Raw genomic sequence first — 17,775 nt, forward strand, 5'->3', positions numbered from 1 at the left:
ACCGCACAAGTTCATGTACTATAAGTGTAATTAACTCTTTCAGAAATAACCAACTAGTTTGGCCCTTTGCTTCACTCAGGCTCTTTGAAGTTTAAAATCAGTAGGCCAGTACCCTGACTTTCTCAATCTTGTATGAAATCACTGAACTGACTTTCACATATAGGGCGACACCAGCATGAAGCAATCCAACTGATTCGAAATGGATGGACTTCATTGATCACGGCTCTGTGTTGTAATCTGGAGTTCTGGACCCCAAAACAAAAAAGATGGTGACACAATGCCTAAAAGTGCTGCTTATTTCTTCAGGGTGATGTTCACTTTGGAACTACTTTCTCAGACCTCACCTCACTTTTACCATGCCCTCTCTCTCCTAGAGTTACTCCAAAGATGAAATTCTTTCCCGTTTCTTTTGCCACACAGCATTGTGCCCAAAAAATTTTACTCCCTGAGAGGGAATCTACGTAGTACTTGATGGAGAGCAGCATCCCCAGGTTCAAAAAGAGAACACGAGAAAAGATAAAGATAGGGAGCAAGTACAGCCTTACAAAAAAAATACTTTTTGATGAGTTCTCCAAAAAAAATTGAAAATTCATAAATCTACAATATGCTATAGTACAGGTTGCACCAATACATTTTGTGATTCTCAAAAAATATGAAAATTCATAATGTACAATGTGCTATAGTACGAGCATTTTACAAAAAACACACTTGAAAGGCGTGAAAATTTGTAAATCGCTCATACAAATAGAGACAGTTTAAAACATCTCAAATGCCTAAATACAAAACAATTATTTTGAAATTATTAATGGAAAATATATGTCGAGATGTTTTACGTTGTATCTAATGACTGTCTCTACTAACTAGACATGATTGCAGCTAAAGTCTCTTCATCATTGAGACGGGGGGTATTACAACAGCGGGTCAGAGGTTGGTGCTAAAGTCATCTTTACCCTATGTAGATGTAGGTAAAATCGTGTCTACGAGACAATAAATCCATTTCCCCATGCTGATTTTGCTATGGTGATGCAAAAACTATTTACACTTGTGGTATGAAGTTTTTGCTGAATTAAGTGATATCTGATCTCTAAAGTAATAAAAGCCAATATGAGCCATTTAGCCTTATGGTTCGACGATGTACAAGTGAATTTACCCAAAATTAAATTCTAGATCACTTTGGAATATTTCGAGCGATGTTCTAGGCACTACGTAATGTTGATGTGCATGTAGTAATGTGGCACACTGATACACTATAATATGACAGATAAAGATGTTGCTCCGAACTTGTACCTCAGCGACCAAAACTGGGACTATCAATTAAGCGAGTAAGTAATGTCTTGAAGCCACCCAGAAGCAAGGCAATGAATAAACTGCATTCGTATGAACTGCATGCATGTTTGCACCAAACATATATAGTCGTCCATAAATAACAATCATGACCAACGATTGAACAAATGCATTGAAACTAGTTAACGAGGGGATCAATGAGCCATGTGTGTATCGACACCGGCAAATATCAGCTGCTCAGATGAATAGGGGAGAGGAACCGTCGAGCCCTCAGGCACACTACATCCTAGCTAATTCAACGAGGATTGATAGCAGGCCAGTATTAGATCACCTAGAGGTGGCATGGAAACCGGCTGGTGAACCACATGGGATTAGGAGGTATTAGGAATTACGTTCAGCCATTCCATAAACTTTGCTAAACAAAAGCACTGAGTGAAACACACAACGGTTTCAAACCATTGGTTGTGAGTGCATCCTTTCGGAGCCTGTAGTCTTCCTTTCAGAGCCCAAAGGAATGTCTCTCGTCAGGTCTCTTACCCCTGCTTCTTCCTTACCGGCTCCAGCGATTCGCGCCTATGCAGCCCGTGCAAATCAGCGACTCGTGGCCCCGGGTGGTGGCGGGAGTGCCGCGGGATAATCCTGCGGAGATATTGACGATCGTTGCAGTTGGGCTGCGCTCTATTTCCCTAGAGAGAAATAGCAGTCTTTGATCGTGTCGCCTCCAGAGCGGAGAATGTAGTGTGACGGGCTAAAGATGAATTGATCTCTGGAAGCAGGATAGAAGCGGCGGGCAACACCGCGAGTAATTCACCCCCAAGTCTTTTGTTTGGTGGGCCCGTCTTCTGCCCAAGTAATTTGTTCTTGAGGCAAGCACATTGTAACAAATTCTTCTCCTTAATACAAAGATGCGCAAATCTCATGCGTGATCTGGAAAAAAGAGCCCCTAGCATAGGGTACCTTTATTCAGCTAGCGCCGGTAGATGGTGACATCCCACAAACGGCTACTGCTATTTTGGCGTGCGACTTTCGAATGATCCGTCATCAGGATGTTGATCGAAACACAACTTCATGCCCGGAGTGAAAATTCTTGCCCTGGCCTTTATTGCTCGGGCTCAACAACGACGAACTTGTGTTGCTACCATGAAGGCGTTGTCTAGTTGTTGTTGCACTGGTCTTCATTGGCTGGTCTCGGCAACCACGGTGAAAATCCTTGTCCATGCCATTCCGGCCTGACGTGATGACGATGGCGCGAGGTCGTTTATCTTTTGTTGAAGGCGTTGCTGCAGAAGAACTTGACTTAGTCATAGGTTTTAGTTTCATATCTTGTAAAGGTTCGGCGGTGTTTGTCTTTGTCTTGTACTCTGCTTAATAATTTATAAAAATAGTTGTGTGCATCACATTGATGTAGAGGTCGGGGGTCTCAACATCCTTTTTGAAAAGAGATGGATGTCCGGCAATCTCAAGGAGGGAATAAATTTCTGGGAAAGGGTAGGATAGGCAACAAAGTGGGATCTAATGGACGAAATGTTTTCTTTAGAGAGAAAAGACGAACCGTTGCCGCATGCCTCATTTACGGGATCCTATAGGTCGCTTATAGCGAAATCACTAGTTAAGGGTTAACCCTTGAAAAGGTCACTCCCCGTCTTCTCAGGGGCTGACAAGTGACGCACTGTATGTACGTCACTTGCCGCAACATGTGAGTTTTCTTTTTTTTGGTAGATTCATTTATTTAGAACATTTTATCACTTGAATCGTGCATCCAAATACCAAACAGTTCTCAGCGTTGGATTTCTTGCGTCAAGATTTTCGAAACTAGATCCCATGTTAGTAGGTTTTGACGCAAAAAAAAATTCACGAAAAAAATGGAAAAGCTGGAAACCAAAAAAAAGAATATCAAAAAAAGGAAGAAAAAAATCGGTGTCCAAAAGCACAATTGTGGGTTTTCACTTTTTTCTCTATTTTGAGAAGCACATCTATGCTTCTTATGGAAGCAAATTTGCGCTTCCATGAGAAGCAAATTTATACTTCTCATGAAAGCATAATTGTTTTTCCCTTTTCAAGAAGCACAATTATGCTTTGCAAAAAAAATCTCCAAAACCTAGGGAAAACCATGTGAAAATCAAAAAGCAAAAGAAAAAACCATCAAAATCCCCAAAACGCACACACAAAAATAAACAAAATCCAGATGGAGCGCCTAGCACGCGACATGTGGTGGTGCTTGGACGCACCACTTGACGCGCTCTTAGGCCCAAAAAATGACCCTTGCGGGAGGCCCCAAGGGTAACCGTTGGTTAGTTACTCCCCGCTTATAGCGAGCTGTAGGTCGCGATCGCCTGAAGAGAGCTAGTAATGGGTCGGCCTAGTTAGTTCTTCGTTGCATCCGTTCGTTCGCTACGGCTGTTCGTCGTTTGTTCTTTTTTAATATTTTGTTTTATAACTTTTATTTATATTTTTGAAATTAAAATAACATATTTACTTCAGAAAATAAAATCAAGAATTTGGAAAAATGTTAATGCAATATAATTTTTAGTTCTTTCGCGAGATAATCTTTTGTTAGCATAACTTTTAAAAAGAATGTTGCGTTTCAAAAACATGTAAATGAAATTAAAAACTAGTTATACAATGTACAAAAATGTTTGTGTAAATAAAAAGAATGATAAATGTATGTAAGAAATGTTTCGGGTGTGTAAGAAAAATGTACGATGCGTACGGAAAAAGTAGACATTAAAACATATATTTGGAAAAAAATATTAACCATGTATATGTGAAAATTGTTAAACATATATAGAAAATATTTTTAATGTATACTTTGTATGAAAACAATAGACACAAAAAATATTCGAAAACCAATGTTAATGATATATTAAAAATGTTAAATGTGTATAGAAAAGTGTTTCAAGTGCATACAAAAAATGTACAATGTGTATGAAAACAATGGACATCAAAACATATATTTGAAGAACAAAAAATGTTAATGACGTATCAAAATGAGGACTGAAAAGTGTGATAATTTGTGAATCGCTCAAAAGCTTACAAATCTAGAGACGGTTTAAGATGCCTCAACTGCCTAAATAAAGAACTATTGTTTTGAAATTATAAATGGAAAATATATGTCCAGACGCTTTACGTTGTATCTAATGATTGTCTCTACGTGCTAACTAGACATGGTTGCAGCTAAAATCTCTTAATCATTGAGACGGGGGTTACAACAGCGAGTTCGAGATTGGTGCTATTGTCATCTTTACCCTATGTACGTATAGGTACAATTGTGTCTACGAGACAATAAATCCGTTTCCACATGCTGATTTTACTATAGTGGTGTAAAAACTCTTTACACCTGTGGTATAAAGTTTTTGCTCAATTAAGTGATATATGATATATAGTGTAATAAAACCCAATGCGTGTCATTTAGCCATAGAGCAAGTACAACAGTGGGCTATAATCCTACTTACATGATTTTTTTTTTCTATATGGAGGAGAGAGACAAGCAAAAAAAATCTATATCACTATGGAATATTTCTAGTGATGTCCTAGGCACCATCATAATATTGATGTGCATATGTAGCAACTTTGGACACAGATACACTATACTCCCTCCCTTCCAATTTATAGGGCTCAATTGAGAAATCTCACTGACCAACGTAGAAGGTGAGTGTTACAATTATTTTTTATAGTTTGCAGAAGTACTCAATTAATGCGCCCGTTTTCGTTAAAAAAATGTGTTTACCAATGCATTAATTTGAATGCATGCATGTGTGACCAAGAACTTTTACATGCATTGATGAGTTTCTTTTAAATCTTGCATGCAACAATTTAATGCATCTCAAAATCTGAAAATCTGATGGGAAGCAATTAAATTAAGACTTATAAAATGGAAAAACATTTTTTTAAATAAACCCAATAAACGAGGGAGTTATATAACACAGGTATATGTTGCTCTGAGTTGAACTTGTACCTCAGCAACCAAAACTAAGACTATCAATTAAGTGAGTAAGTAATGTCTTGAAGCCACCCAGAAGCAAGGCAATGAATGAACTAGATTCGTATGAACTGAGTGCATGTTTGAACATAACTGTCCATAAATAACAATCACGACCAACCATTCACCAAATGCATCGAAACTAGTTAAGGAGCGGACCAATGAGCCATGTGTGTATCCACACCGGCAAATATAAGTTGCTCACATGAATACGGGGGAGAGGAACCATCGAGCCCTCGGGCACACTCCATCCACAGTTAATTCAATAAGGATCGTAAGGAAACCAGTATTAGGTCACCTACAGGTGTCATGGAAACCGGCCGGTGAACCACATGGGATTAGGAGGTATTGGGAATCATGCTCAACCATTGCATAAGCTCTGCCCAATGAAATCAGCTTGTGTTACACATAACGGTTTCACAATGTTGGTTGTGAGAGCAACATGGGTTAGTCTCCGTTTGGAAGCTGGTAGCATGGGTTACTTTTTTTCAGCTAGTAGTGTTGATAATTGATCCTGCAGGGAGAGGTTTGTTCCTGGATCACAAAGAGGGAGTAAATTTCCGGGGAGTGGGGATATGAGAGGCAACAAAGTGGGATCCACTAGATGACCTGGTTGTTGGTTTTTTTTTGAGAGAGAAGACAAACCCGTTTGTTGTATTGCATGCCTCCTTTTTAATAGTGTTTTGGAAGTTTGAGCTTCGGCTGAGGGCCTCATTGCCCATGTAAGAACTGGTTCAGGGCCCACGCTTTTTGGTGTAGCTGAAGATCAACATAATACGATCATTTGTTTTCTTGGGAGAGAGCCTTTTATATGCGTGTTTTAACCTGACAACCTTGATGTTTACTGACTTTACACTTCGCCTTGACCAACCTTCATGTTTACTACCCGCACTCCGAATCATGGTTTGCAGATCAAAAGATCAGGGAGGTCTAGGTGTACAGGATCTCAAGGTCAAAAATGTTGCCTTACTTAGTAAACGGCCATATAAGCTTGGTACCGAGGATGATATCTCATGAACCCTCTAGCGTAGTAAGTATTTAGCCACTAAACCATTGTCTCATTTATGTTGAAAACCTAGGGTCTCGCATTTTTGTGTGGTATTATAGCGACAAGGAAGCATATTTCCCCCTTTGATCCTTCATGATAAAGGAGAGCTCAACGGCGGACACCCCCTCCTCCCCCCCCCCCCCCCCCCCCTGCTCGATGGTGGTGACCGTCGAGGCAACGATGAATACATCCGCAAAGGCAGTGGCCATGAAAACGGACAAGTGGATAATGACCACTCACCTACGCCAGAGCAGCAGCCACCCCCTGTGCTCTATGTGGAATCAATGAAAAAGAAGGGTTTATGCTACTTGAACCGTGGGGACAACTTGTTGTGCTTGGCGTGGTTGGGCACAAGTGTTGACCTGTTTAACGGTGCGGAGAAAAAGGACTCGACATTTTGGAGGTTTCACGAGAACTTGCACTACTCACCTTATGACAAGGAAAATATTGGTGATCGGGATGAGAGCTTGCTAAGCCATTGATGGTACACCATACAAGAGGTCGTCGGCAGGTTTTCCGGTGCATATGCACAAACGCAAAATTAGTGGCCAAGTGGCTTGGGAATCCACGAGCTCATATGTTTTTCGTTCCTGTTGGTCATGTGATTGTTTTACTCTATATTGCAATTTGTTGATCATGTGATTGTATTGCTTTCCTAGCCTGGCCTTATGGTGGAGTTGTACAATAAGAACATGGGCAAGCCATTCAAGATGCTCCATTGTTTGAGCAAGTTGAATGGGCAAAGCAAGTGGAGTGATATTGCCAACCCCCCCCCCCCCCCCCCCCCCCCCCCCTAAATCGCCAACCACAAAGGAGATGAAGTTGGTGCTCCAAGCGGTGGAGTTGGAGGAGGGCTTGCACCAACCACCCGTGTGGCGAGGTCGAGGGGGGTAAATGGGAGAACGGGAAGGAGAAGTGAGAAGGGGCGGCGGCTTAGATGATGGAAAAGCGGGATGACATCATGGCAAAGGAGGAGGCGAGTGCCAAGTGCAACGGGCTCAAGGAGGAAAAGAAGGAAGAGAGGTTTAACACGTTCATGCATATTGGAAAAAAAAGAAGGTGGATCTTGAGGAGAAGAAGCCTGTATCCAGCAAGCATGTGAGAAGTCCAAGGTCCTGTACATGAAGGCCGACAACTTGGATCTTAATGTGACGAAGTTTGTTCACCAATTGCGTAGCGGCATCTTTGCACACTATGTGGAAAAGGAGGGGCAAAAATGAGACATTCGGTTCGGACATCCGGTCCTTTTGTTTGTTTGATGGATGTGGTTTGTGAAACTTGTTGAACATCTGGTGCTAGTGCTTTTAGTTGCATTTGTTCGCAAGTACATAATGTATCGTCGAAGCTATTAATAGAGGAAATTTGACAAGGTAAAGAAAGAAGAGGGGGGGGGGGGGGGGGGGGGGGGGGTGGCGGACATATAGGGGATATTTGAGAGAAGTGTTGGATGGTCGTCACCCGGTCGGATTTCCATGGACATGTCAAGACCCATTTGCGAATGATCCGTGTTGCAGACACCCTAAGGAATTTGGGTTGCAGATACCCAGGTCCAATACATTTTCGTTGGTACATATCATCAAGAATCTACCTTGGGTTCCATCACCAACTCCTCTTTCGGCGTGCACATATACTCTCGACTATTTCTTATGAGAAATGAGGTGGTATTAACACTTTCAGGCTGTAGACTTGCATGGTCCGGAGTTGTGTTCAGGGGTGCCACATACATAGCCATGCAGGTGACTGGCTATCTCGTCTTTCACTGCAAATGGTGACCCTGTGATTAGCATTTTACTGCTGTGGAATTCAATTACTAAAGTGTCATGCTAACCGTGGCAGGCAGAGGCAGCCACCTGTTTCCACTTTAGTTTTTGCTGTTCTTGTCCTGCTTCACAGTTGATTTCAGGACAGAAGAAACTATGTCGGCCTGTTTCAGAAATAACCAACTAGTTTGGCCCTTTGCTTCATAGAGTAGAGGCTCTTTTTGAACTCGGTAGGCCCTGACTTGTTCAAGCTTGCACTGTCAAAGAATTTTTATACGACACAGAGGCCGGCTAAGAAAGATGAGCTATGTAAAAGAAACAATTTATTTTTGTTCCTGACCTGAATAACAAAACAGAGATGATCTAGCAACAGCATTGAGCTATCTTCCCTTCTTTCGCTCCTCTTTCTGTTCATGCAACTTCCCTGTAAAATTTGCGCATGATTCGGCGAATCAGAAGAGAAGTTTCCATGTCTGTGCAGGTTTCTTGAAGCTTGGAGCTGCTGTCTTGGAATCTGAACATTGTTAGTTGGTTTCAGGTGTGCCATTGTTGCAGTGCTTTTTTGCATGCTAGGGGCGACCGACGACGGTACTCTGAAGATCTTGGCTAAATTTGAAATAATAATGCAGTCCTAGTGCCTGTGATGCTTGTCTCTCTTTCTTGTTGCAAAATATTCTGAAACCACCGAGCTGATTTCGCATGTAGGGGGGCACCAGCACCATCAGATTCGAAATGGATGGACTCCATTTGATCAACGCATTGTAATCCGGACCCCCAAAACAAAAAAAGGATGGTGACACAAGGCCTGAAAGCGGCGCTTATTTCTTCAGGGCGCTGTTCACTTTGGGGCCTCGCCTCACTCACTTTTACCATGCCCCCGCCCTCTCCCCTAGAGTTACCCCAAAGATGAAATTCTTTCCCGTCTCTTTCGCCACCCACACGACAAGAGGCCGGAAATTTTTACCCCTCGAGAGAGAGGGAATCTACGTCTACGTAGCTCCAGTTCAAAAAAAGGAAAAGAGGAGAAAATAAAGACGGAGCGCAAGTACAGCCTTAGGGATCAGGATCCAGAGTTTCGGACAGCAATGGCTCATGCAACTTTACTTTCTTCCTCCTTACTCACTCTCACTCTCTCACTCAATGTCTTTTTTACTCACGAGAAGAAACAAGAGATTGTTGGAAAGAAAAAGGAAACAGCACCAACTCAGAGAAGGGGGGAAAAGCAGGGGCGCCATGGCGATGGCAAAAGAAAAGCGGGCATGGCTGGCTGGCGGGCATGGCAATGGGCCGCTTGCTTTGGTGCTCCTCGCCACCATGGCTCGGGTCCTTGAAAAGCACGGCAGAATCAGGCTAAAGCAAAAGAAGCCCAGAAGAAAACAAGAAGCCGGAATACTACCGCTCGCAACAGCGACTGACACAAGCCCCTGCTGCTTCTACTTCCCCCTCCCCCTCCCCGTCCCCCCGCATTATAATATGCAGCCACGCCGCAGCAGCCGCAGCAGCCAGCCAGCGTCGTCGCAGCCGCACCGCCACCCCCACCCACGCCCACCGGAAAAGGAAGAAGAAACAGAGGAGAGGGAGGAGGAGGCGAGCGGCGGCGGGGAGCGCGTGCCTGGTTGGTGGTGCTATGAGAGGGCCGGCCGCGTCCGGGGGGCGGGCATCGGCGGCGGCGCCGGCCGTCTTGTTCGGAGTTCTTGTTTTGGTGTCGTTGGTGGTCGTGGTGGCCGAGAGGCCGTCCGCGCCGGCGATCGGAGGGCGGAGGATGCTGCTGGCGGGCGACGGAGGAGAGGCCAGGAGGACTCTGGAGGATTTCAGGGCCGACGATCCTTTCCAGGACAGCGCGAGGAGGGTGCCCAATGGCCCTGATCCTATCCACAACAGGTACTTCACTACACCTTTCTTCAGTGTGTTGCATTTCAAGATTGCCTCTGAATTTTGTGAGTTGGTTCCTTTCTCTGTTTTCCTCTTTGCGTTCATCCAACTTCAGTTCGTATGTTAGTTTCAGAGTCATGTGGCCCTGTAAAATCTGCAAATTGATTTGGCAAATCGGAATATAAGTTCCTATGTTCTTGGCCATGAATATTGTCTAGGTTTCTTCAAGTTTGGTTCTGTTGCTTTGAAATCTGAAAATGTTATCCGGTTGGTTGGTCTGAGCCTCTGAGGTGTGCCATTGTTACAGTGCTTTTTTGCAGTGGGGTGACAGACTCTATACTGAATTTTTTTGACCAAGTTTGAAATAAAGCACTCTTACTGCCTGTGATGGCTCTTTACCAAGAACAAGTTCTTGGTTTATGACATGCTTAATGTGCTAGGAAATACGTCTAGTGTTTAATGTGCCATCTGACAGGCTGCACTAGTTCACTCTGTAGCATTCCATATGCTCTGTTTTCCTGAATTTTCTTATGCTGGACAAAAAGAGAAATATATAAGTATTCAGGAACTCAACATGTTTTAATGGATAATTTTGTTTGACCATAAAGGGGTGATAAGAACAAAGAGATGAGAATGTAAACAAAGATGGCACAGCTCTTTTTCCTCCTGCCTCACACCCACATTCCCCAATGATGTTGTTCAAAAAAAAGCATATGATATTTTTGTTGTTGTCGCCGGGACACATTTCCCTATGATGATATGCTATTCTTTCAGCTATAGCAAGTTGATTAGTCTTATTCCTCTTTTCTGTTCAAGAAATTATTATCATACTCAGTAGCAAAGGATGCACATACCAGACTTGGAATGAGTAATTATTTGCATGAAAGCAGTCAAACAAAGCACACCCCATGATTAACTATCAACACAACAGATGGTCTAACGGTTCAGTGTAGGGTCACCTGAAAGAAACACAGGCTGCCAAATGCTGCTCCAATCCCTTCATCACCCTCTAATCTGCTGAAATTTTCTTCAGGGGTGCCGGCAAGTCCGGAAGATCGCCGGGGCGAGAGTAGGGGCGCAGCGCGCACCCATGGCGTGGAAGCTTCCGACGGTTATGGTGGGGCAGGAAGATGGTGCATTGCATTGCATCTCCTGAACAAGGGACAACAAACAAGAGCTACTACAATATATTATGGTGGGTCTGGATGGATGTTGTGGTGTAACTAGGGAGGGGGAGGTGGCCTGGACTTGGGACTATCTTGTTCTAAGCACTGCTATTTAAGAAGGTTTTAAGCATAAAAACTTTAGCTTTTTTGCGAAAACAGAGGCTGTGTTCTACTGGTGGTGTGGGGGGTTCAGTTTTGTAAAGTGACCAAGCTTCCCTCTCAAGCACCAAAGATTCTTGGCAATGGGGGCAAGAGCTCCTTTCCCTTTTTTTTTGCAGGAGTGACTTTAGTCATGTTAGTACTCCTACTACTATTAGCACATTGTTTGGTTTTGATGCCCACTTTCTTTTTCCCTGGTCACTGTATCAGTTTCAGAACCACACAGTAAGTTTTGGCAAAGAGGAAACAAACAAACAAACAAGAGGTCAGCAAACAAGGACCAATGCACAATCTGCAGGTTCTCACCTAATAAAGTAACCCAGCTCGGTAGAGAGGCTTTTGCCAGTTCCCCATCTTGCTTTGCCTAGCCTATTGTACATGTCCACTTGTTTTTTTCCCTCCAAAATTTCAAAATTTATGCTAATTTAAACTTATTTTAAACACACAGCATCCAACATGGCACCAAAGAACAATAAGCAATTTGCCACAACAAAAATAAAAAAGAAACAGGTGAAAACTAAAGTGGTAGCAAAGAGAAAGCAGAGGAACAACTGCCAGCCAAAGCAGCAAGCGAGCAATGCTTTTCCTCCCCCAACACACCCTTCTGATTCCCTCCTCCTGTCTTTAACTTCTTTTCTTGTAGCTTAGTAGTAGCTTTGAACAGCTAAAGCGAGCTCCCAAAGCAAGGGCTGTGGTGGTGAGAGCACGCTGTTCCTGTGGGACTAAAACATGTTCTCTTCTTCTTGACCAGTCAGTCATGCTCATGCTGTGTGTGTGTCCTGGAGATGGGGTGTACTGGTACTGGTACTGCATCATGTGCTGCAATGGATATATGGATGGTTGGATGGGGCTGCTTTGCGCAGTGCAACAGATGCAGACCAAAGTGGGGACAAAGGTGTGTCTCCATCTACCCCCCACCGGGTCCCGGCGTACACCCAGCATTTGTACTCTTGCTTCTCATCCCACAAGCAGCAGCGCACACAGCTGCAAGCCCATGTACTTGTTCTAGCTCCAGTTTTTTCCAAGTTAAAATGTCAATTTCAGGTGGTAAGAGGCATTCAACAAGAAAGCATTTTTTTTCTCCGAAAAAATAGAAAACAAAATCCACTTTACCTCCTCCACGTTTGGAGAGTCTAGGAGCATCTCCAATAGCTACCCTAAAATAGGGCACCAAGAAGAGTTTGGAGTAAAATTTAGGGCACAAAATAGTTGTTCTTAGGGCACGACAAAGTGAGCGTCTTCAACAGCTGCCCTAAAATAGGGCAGTAAAAATCAAAACTCATTGTTTATTAACAACATAGATCATCACATTGCATTGCATAACTTCGATGACAACACATGCAAAGTTCAAACATAGAACGACAAACAACCAAACATTCAAACTTCTAGACTATTACTAGCACAACGGACACACTAGTCGTTGTCGATGCTATCCCACTCAATGTCGGAACCCTTGTCCTCAGGTTGGATATCGTCGACGTTGTACTCGACCTTGACCACCTGTGATGAAGGGCCTGCCTCGTCGTTATTCTTCCCCTTCTTGAGCTCCATGTCCCTCTTCCAGTACCACTCGTACTCGTACTGCACATACTCTGGATGCTCTGCCGCAAACCTCGCCATCATCTCCGCATCACTCTCCCAGATGTCGCCCCGCTCCTCAACAACAATGGGGGTCTTCGACTTCGTCGGGTGGGAAACAATGATCACCTTTGGACCGACGAACTCCGCTTTCTTCAACAACTGGAACTCCGGGAAGTTGAGCTTCCCACGTGGCATCTCAAGCCTCCACGCTGCGATGTCATAGGCGTGGGCGGCGAGCTCCCACATTCGGAAGGTGTCAAGCCAGTATAGCCAGCTAACATGCTGGAACTCCACGCCGGAGCGCCCGGAGGTCCACGGCCGCACGCCCTTGAAGCTGGCCTTCGGCAGCATGGCTATGGCACGGGTGTGACAACGACGATGAGGGTGGCGACGATGATGCGGTTCATAAGCAGCTTCGGAATGATCTGATTGAGCATTTGTGGGCACTTCGAGGGGAGAACTAAAAAATGTGTCTGAATAAGGTGAATTAAAATTTGAACTATTTTATTGGAAAACTTAATGTTTGAAGCCGTAATATTTATATTTGAATTCTTATTGCATTGGAATATTTGCAGAACATGATTATGGACGAAGGATGACATTCATCTTTAATTATTAGTGCTTCAGATATAGGGAAAAGGTCGGGACGGATATTTGGTGCATAGGGTTAGATGGCCGTCCGCTGTCTGCGGACACGTCCGGGCGTGTCCATGGACATTTGGGGTGTCCGTTTTGATGTACGGCTTTGGAGATGCCCTAATGCCATACTACTAAGAACCTACTCAGTTTTATAATTTACATCTCAGTAACCACGCAAATTCAGTTAAGCTTGGTGGGGCTGCTTTGAAATTCAGTTAAGCTTGGTGGGGCTGCTTTGTGCAGTGCAACAGATGCAGACCAAAGTGGGGACAGAGATGCGTCCTGTTTATCGTCTACCTCGGGGTCCCGGCATACGCCCAGCGTTTGTACTCTTGCTTCTGATCCCAGGAGCAGCGCACAGAGCTTCAATCCCATGTATGTACTCACGGCTCTAGCTGGTACTCCCATGTTACTATTCAGCAAGCAAGTCACTTTTCTCTACTAAAAAACAAGAAACAAAATTTGAAAATATCATCTCTGAAGACATCAGTCAGAATTGAAAGAAATTTTTGCAAAGACATTGTTGGAAATATTTGATACCATCAGGTTATATCCAAATTCTTCTGAAACAAAGTCAATTCCCTTTTTGCTTTATATCAAGATGCTCTGAGGTCAAACTACATGACAAGGAGAGTAAACATCTAATGCCATGCTACTAAGAACCTATTTGGTTTTGTACTCTACATCTCAGTAACCATGCAAATTCAGTTAAGATTGGTGCCGGGGTTCAAGCATCGCAGACCCCGCAACTTTTGCGGCAAGACCCGAGGGTGTCCTTCGTGCCCACCATGTATTTTGCGTTCTTGTAACACTCACCAAGAGCAGCCCATCTAGGGCATTGCTCATTGTCATCAGAACACCGTGCGTCCGTCATAACATCTGGAGGGTTGTCGAATGACCGGACGTGGATCCATTTTGTGGCAGACCACTTCTCGCCCTCGACTACTGGGCAGCTCGCGTGAAGACTGCTCGGATCTGTTGTCGCGTTAACGTGGAGACTGAAGAAGAGTAGCACATCGCCTTTTCTTGGCTTCACTGCAAGAGAAGAGTAAACCCTTGTTTCAGGTTAAGAGTTATGTAAATAGTGGTTGCCACTACTGCACATTGCCAGTAAAATGGAAAACCCTTCCTTTTGACATGCAAGAGGCTGAAGGCTACCTGCCAGGCCATGTCTCGCGCACTCCGACCACGTTTCATCCTTATGTTGTAAATCTCTTCCCTGAATAATGCATCGGATAACTAATAACGTTTTTGTCACAGAAAAGGCTAAGTAAATCTGAGAAGCAATGGCATACCTCAGCAATTGGGAACACGGTCTCTCCACCCTTCTTCACATCTGTCAGGTACATAAGAACAGTAGCAACCCGATGACCACCACGCTTCACGTTCTTTTTGTCACTAAAATAATCGAAGTGGGCATCATACTTCTGACCAACTTCATAATGCAGAACCTGCATTGATTCGGCATTTTCTGATACACAAACAGGCTAGTCAGATACAGAATGCCTTCTATCTCTGAAACGGCTAACAGGAAAATAAGGTTGCATGTATTACCTTCAGGGAGAAACGTCCAAGCAGCTACACGCTTTTCAATTCCAGAGATAATTTCATCCTTGAATAGGTCAAAGAAAATGAAACAAATTAGTGATCTTGAAATATTTCTAGTTGTTTGTTGCATATGCTACGAGGAACAGCAGAAACATGTTTTACAAGGGTCATTTCATCGACCGCGCTAGGCAAATATGAATGTGCAATTGCCAAAATGATTAACTCGACAAGATTGATTTTCACAAATAGCAAGAACATTAGCTACTTTATTTGCTCACATATTTTCAAGAGGAGGGCTTGTACCAATTCACAGGTTGTGTTGCCTACCAGCACAGCTAATATTCACTGTCATTTCATCTCATGAAAGAACGTGCAAATAACAACTATCCATAGAGTTGTCTCCTTCGGCTGTACCATAAGCCTGATCTAGGAAAAAAAATTTACATGTTGTAACAAATCCGCAACCCAGGTAGACTTATAACAACACAATTTATCTGAGACGAACTAAATATGAACCCCAAGGCGTGTAAACAATTGAAACTGAAGGAGAGAACAAGGGCGCTTCTTCCAATTACATACCTCGCGCTTGGACAAGAAGGTGCCAGAGCTTGTGCGCACCTGGCTCATGACACTCTTCCCGGACTCGTTGTCGGCCACCATCGACTTCTCCAGCCTCCCCTTGGCCTAAACCCCACAACAGCGCAACAAAAGCACAAAAATCACAACTCAAGACACAAGGACCTCCTCATTGCCAAAGGCAGCAACTCACCAGCTTGATGAGGTGGTCGCACTCGGCGTGCGAGAGGAAGCCGCTGTACAGGAACGCCCTGCGCGCAGAAGCAAACAAACCTGGCACTGTCAAGAAGCAAATCGACAAACAGGTAGCGCGCGCGCGCTCGGCGCGCCGCACACAGGAAAAGACCAGGCCGGAGGGAAGGAAGCAGGGGGCTGAGCTGACCTGGGGCGCCAGGAGATCTGGGTAACCCGCGCCGGGTCGTAGAACCCGGTGCCTCCTCCGGCGGCGGCGTGGGAGAGGGCCAGGGCGAGCGCGAGCGCGGCGAGGAGGAGCGGCGGCATGATGGGGGCGGCGGTGGGGTCATGGCTCGTTGTGGGGGCGTCGGTGCGTTGCTTATAGTGGACGCGACGGAGGGGAGGTCTCCCTCCCGGGTCTGCGCTGGGCTGGGATTCCGGCCGGCGCCCACCGGAATGGGGAAACCGGGGCGAGCCGCCGGTGTCTCCGCGTTTCCCTTTGTTTTTCTAAAAATTGACACTTTTTGAGGGTTTCCTGGCGCGCTCCCGGCCGAGGGTTTACTTTGGCTCCGGTCGCTTGGTGCGTTCGGTCGGCTCGGTGCCGTTGGTTTTCCAACATGGTCTTATGCACGCGCGTGGTCGGTGTCAAAAGGTGTGTAAACTACCCAAGATGTTGGTTCTCTTCCCACTCGACTGGTTGGACAATCTCGCGGGAAACATATACATACTCGAGAAATTTGGATATTTGCCATCCTGAAAATCTGGCTTTGCCAAATCATGATTGGTTTCAAAAAATTGACACCCAGCTTGTCGATTTGCCATTTTCTTTCTTTTGTTGTTTTCCTTCCTCATTTTCCATTCTAGGTCCCTGAGGACCAAACTGACCCTTTGGCTATGTGGTTGTTATCTCCACCCAAGACTCCTGGTGCGAGGGTCATCCGGCTGAAGCAAATGTAGCTAAATCCAACTTTGTTGGTTCTGCGACCAAGTGTGTAAATTCTGCATTTGGTTTTGGATATGCGTAGGTATTATTGCGGATATTTGATAGTATTTTTGATACATATATTAGTATAGTGGTCCAGCGAATTATGGTCGTCTCAATGCTAATAATGCAGCCGGACCAAAGTTTCAAATGATCAGTGATAGGTTATTTCCCTCCATAAATTTCACAACATCGAATGATACAGTTCTCATGCAAAAAGGTTAAAACAAATTACAAATTACATACCCAAGCTACAACTTACATAATGCTTCCAAGATATGGGGGCGGGAGGAGGAAGACAACGGAGGGGAAGAAGAAGGGTGTGGGTCCATTAGATGCAGATCGGATAAATGAGGGAAAAGTGAACAGCGAGAAAAATGTAGTAGATGACTGCAAAATAATCGCTTCCTCAAGCTTACACGGTCAAAAAAAATGTTACGACTCAGACGCCGGTTGACAAAGATATCTGAAGAACAAATAGAGATAATTGAGCCGCAACGTTGAGGTCTTAAAGTCTCTCTCTCTCTCTCTCTCTCTCTCTCTCTCTCCACAACGTTCAGGTATTTTGAAATCACTGAGTTGATTTTGCATCTAGGGAAACTAGATAACGCCTCGTGCAATGCTACGGAAATTTTTAGCGGTGAACTTATCAAAAGTAAAATTAGAATATATGAGAATAGTACCACACCACATTCAATCCAGGGGCAAATGGATGGTGTATGCATGTTATATTGTCTTATGACATTCAAGTTTGATTTCAATTATTTATTATTGGAAATTAACAATTAATGATGTTGCGGGCTTTCATGTCTTTAATGATGTGGAGGTTTGCATGTTGTGGAAAGTGGAAAGTTGAATGGTTGCATGGGCACTCGGTGATGTGGAGGGCATGCATGTTGTGGAAAGTGAAAAGTTGATTGATTGCATACGCTTGAAGACTTGGACAGCTTGCATGTACGTTTGAACAGGAGGTGACATTTGTGGGATATATGTGATGAGGTGGATAT

At 44.2% G+C, this 17,775-nt stretch overlaps 3 protein-coding genes across 3 annotated transcripts; 1 reads left to right on the forward strand and 2 right to left on the reverse strand.

Annotated features, from left to right (window-relative positions):
• Nucleotides 1-8,172: 8,172 nt before the first annotated feature.
• LOC109763178 (uncharacterized) lies at nt 8,173-11,450 on the forward strand. Its single transcript, XM_020322029.4, has 2 exons — nt 8,173-9,952; nt 10,977-11,450. Exons 1-2 carry the CDS (start codon nt 9,699-9,701, stop codon nt 11,014-11,016), a joined length of 294 nt encoding a protein of 97 aa, XP_020177618.2. The 5' UTR covers nt 8,173-9,698; the 3' UTR covers nt 11,017-11,450.
• Nucleotides 11,451-12,681: 1,231 nt separating this feature from the next.
• Nucleotides 12,682-13,200, reverse strand: LOC109763179 (uncharacterized). Its single transcript, XM_020322030.1, has one exon. It carries the CDS (start codon nt 13,198-13,200, stop codon nt 12,682-12,684), a length of 519 nt encoding a protein of 172 aa, XP_020177619.1.
• An 808-nt stretch (nt 13,201-14,008) lies between these two features.
• LOC109763191 (probable prolyl 4-hydroxylase 7) lies at nt 14,009-16,320 on the reverse strand. The gene is made up of 7 exons (XM_020322040.4): nt 15,995-16,320; nt 15,806-15,863; nt 15,616-15,720; nt 15,043-15,100; nt 14,784-14,959; nt 14,647-14,707; nt 14,009-14,523 (listed from the first exon to the last, which is right to left on the reverse strand). The coding sequence occupies exons 1-7, from the start codon at nt 16,111-16,113 to the stop codon at nt 14,216-14,218; spliced, it is 885 nt and encodes a 294-aa protein (XP_020177629.1). The 5' UTR covers nt 16,114-16,320; the 3' UTR covers nt 14,009-14,215.
• Nucleotides 16,321-17,775: the final 1,455 nt, after the last annotated feature.

The sequence above is a fragment of the Aegilops tauschii genome, chromosome 5 (genome assembly GCF_002575655.3).
Source record: "Aegilops tauschii subsp. strangulata cultivar AL8/78 chromosome 5, Aet v6.0, whole genome shotgun sequence".
Taxonomy (NCBI): domain Eukaryota; kingdom Viridiplantae; phylum Streptophyta; class Magnoliopsida; order Poales; family Poaceae; genus Aegilops; species Aegilops tauschii.